The 2,924-nt window shown below is 24.6% G+C and overlaps 1 protein-coding gene across 3 annotated transcripts; it reads left to right on the top strand.

Annotated features, from left to right (window-relative positions):
- Positions 1–247: 247 nt before the first annotated feature.
- LOC121224244 (protein CUP-SHAPED COTYLEDON 2) lies at positions 248–2,601 on the top strand. 3 transcript variants are annotated; one of them, XR_005921858.1, is made up of 4 exons: positions 248–563; positions 639–822; positions 1,146–1,426; positions 2,221–2,601. XR_005921858.1 is itself a non-coding variant. In XM_041107135.1 (3 exons), the coding sequence occupies exons 1-3, from the start codon at positions 374–376 to the stop codon at positions 2,215–2,217; spliced, it is 519 nt and encodes a 172-aa protein (XP_040963069.1). In that variant the 5' UTR covers positions 248–373; the 3' UTR covers positions 2,218–2,601. The 3 variants fall into 3 exon arrangements, 2 of the variants coding, with proteins under 2 accessions (XP_040963069.1, XP_040963068.1); XM_041107135.1 differs by lacking the exon at positions 639–822 and having other exon boundaries at positions 2,170–2,601; XM_041107134.1 differs by lacking the exon at positions 639–822.
- Positions 2,602–2,924: the final 323 nt, after the last annotated feature.

The raw sequence follows: 2,924 nt of genomic DNA on the forward strand, positions 1-2,924 counted from the left end.
ACTGAATTAACACAATTTTATGTTGATATATTACATACACAAACAACTATATTAATCTAATATGAAAATAAATGTATGTATTTATTTCTTTAAATATACAATTGAATCAAAATAAAAGTTCATGTATCAAATTACATATTCGACCAAAATTAATGTATAAATATGAAATTTATCCCAAAAAAAACCCTATAAATACATAGGAAGAAAAAGTATATTTTCAGTTTCGTTTCCATTGGGGAGTTTACCCGTAAAAGTTCTAGTAGGATTCCACAATTAATTATCTTCATAAATTTCGGCATTCCATTTATTTTGAAATGCTTAATTTGTTTCACTATATATATATAAGGGAAATGATATTTTGTTCGGGTTAGTAATGGAAGATCAAGTGGCTGGAAATGAAGATTATGGTGATAAATTGCCGGTCGGGTTTAGGTTTTTGCCGACAGATGTAGAGTTCGTGACTCATTATTTGATAAACAAAGTGATTTATAACCCTTTTTCATCTTTCATTTTTCAAGAAATCAACGCCACTGAGCTTTATACCAAATCTCCCAAGAATTCAGGTAGTTCTTTTCTTTGTATTGCGATTTCATTTCTCTGCGTCTAAACATGAAATCACTTTTTTTTTTCTGTTTTAGATGAACCAAATGATGAGATCAAAACCTGGACGTGTGGCCGGGCAATGCATCATCGGTGGGAAATTCTTATGCCTAAATGAATTAATGAAAGAAGAGATGTAATATACTTTTGTCAAAGAAAATGTTATAATATTGTGTAGTGAGGAAAGTATTACTTCGCGGAAGTCAACAAAAACAAATTTAGGTAGGGTTTCACTATTTTAATAATCTATATTTTTATAATTTTTTAAAAAATATTTTTTTTTTATTTTTAGTGGTTAAAGTGTAATTTTATCTTTATTAATTTAAAATTTTAAAAATTTAAAAAACATAAATAAATAAAAAATTCATTTTACGGGACCGGGCCCTGCTAGCTTCCACACTACGTCTACGCCCAAATATATTAAAGCAAATATGAACATAAATAATGTATATATATATAGCTGAGCAAATAATGTATATATTTATCAATGCTTTTATTTTTTACATTTATAATTCATTTCATTATTATTTTTTTCCCTTTGGCAGTCCAATTCTGTAATGGAGAAAGAGAGTGGTTCTTTTTCATTTACATGGATATGAACATTGATAATATGCATAACAAAGCAATTGAAAAAGGTGGAGATGAATTAGGTTTTTGGCAATCAATTGGTGATAGGAAATGTGTGAAGGACACCAATGGAAATATTTTAGCCACCAAGAGTACTTTTCTTTATTTTTCGGGATCTCCTTCCCATGGAAAGAAAACACATTGGAGAATCGATGAATTTCGACTACCCATTCAATTCTACACTCTACATAATTCTAAGGTATCATTATTTTTATTTAAGATAATTAAATATATATATATTCATGTATTTATCAATGAATTTATTACTACCCATCCAATTATACGCTCTACATAATCCTAAGGTACCATTATTTATATCTAAGATTAATCAAATATATATATTCATGTATTTGGATCATGTTTTGTAATGCAAAGTGTTATAATTATGTTTAAAGGTAATTTATATGTTTAATTTACTTTAATAATTTATACTTAGTGTTTAATTTATTGAGTTGGTGTTGCGGTTAATCGGATATCAACTCAATTATAAAATTATTAAAATATTCTTTCATATACATTAAGTTATATTTTTATAAGTATATTTTTATTTTTATATAATAAATCAATAAAAATTTTATTATAATGATATTTGAACTCAAAACACGATATTTGATAAACAATTAATTTTACCATTTAATTAAGGTATCGATTAATTTTATATAAATATATATTTGTTATTTTACAAACATTTATTTTCATACGTTTTGAGTCCTCAAATGTCTATTTTTACCCAATTAATCATTTTTTACAATAATATAATATCTAGGGATTTAAATGATTATCTAGTTTTAAGGTTTCTTATATTGTTTCCTAACTAAAATTAATTATATGCCCCCATGTATTATTATTTTTTATAAATATTATTTTTCTCATTTTTTGATATATATATATATAATAACTTCACATTAAAGTAAAACGTATTTCTCTTTATTTATTTTTCAGAAAATAGAAGGAAATAACTTCACAGAGGTTTGTAATTCTTCTTTTTAACAGGAGAAGTGGGCTGCTGGGAGACTTACACGAGGCAGAGACTACACTAGTTTTTGATTGAGCTCGCAAACGGTGGACTTGGTTTCCGCTTACTTCATATTCGAATTTTTAAAAGCTGGTATTCGGGTTTAGATTTTTTTTAGAATTAAATCCTTTTGGATTCGGGTTTTTTTGGTTGGATCTATTACAGATTTAAAATTTTTTAAGTTAGGGTTTTTTCGGATTTAAATTCGAGCACAGATTTTTTAAATTTGAGTTCGGATTAAACGAGACAAACTTTGATGGATTCAAATAATTTTAAGTTTTACAAGTTATAAATATTTTAATTTCGAATGTAATAATTCATTTTACTTTTATGTGATGACAATATAAATCAAATTTGCCTTTTAAAATGATTAAAGTGCTTATTGTATTGTAAATTTTATTATCCTATGATATAATATGAATTAACAAAAATATATTTTATTTTTCATTATTATATTGACAATTAACAAAAGTATATTCAAGTAAAATAACTAAAAGTTAAACCTAAAACTCAAATATAATTTATAAAAGTTAAAGCCGAATTCAAAATCTAATTTAATAAAAATAATATTTTATTAATATATATAATTTGTAATAATATTTTATGTATTGCTAATTATAGTTATAAAAAATGTACTTTAATATACTAAATTACACATAACTATTGAGGCTATATCTTTTAT

The sequence above is a fragment of the Gossypium hirsutum genome, chromosome D12, assembly GCF_007990345.1.
Source record: "Gossypium hirsutum isolate 1008001.06 chromosome D12, Gossypium_hirsutum_v2.1, whole genome shotgun sequence".
NCBI classification, from domain to species: Eukaryota; Viridiplantae; Streptophyta; class Magnoliopsida; order Malvales; family Malvaceae; genus Gossypium; species Gossypium hirsutum.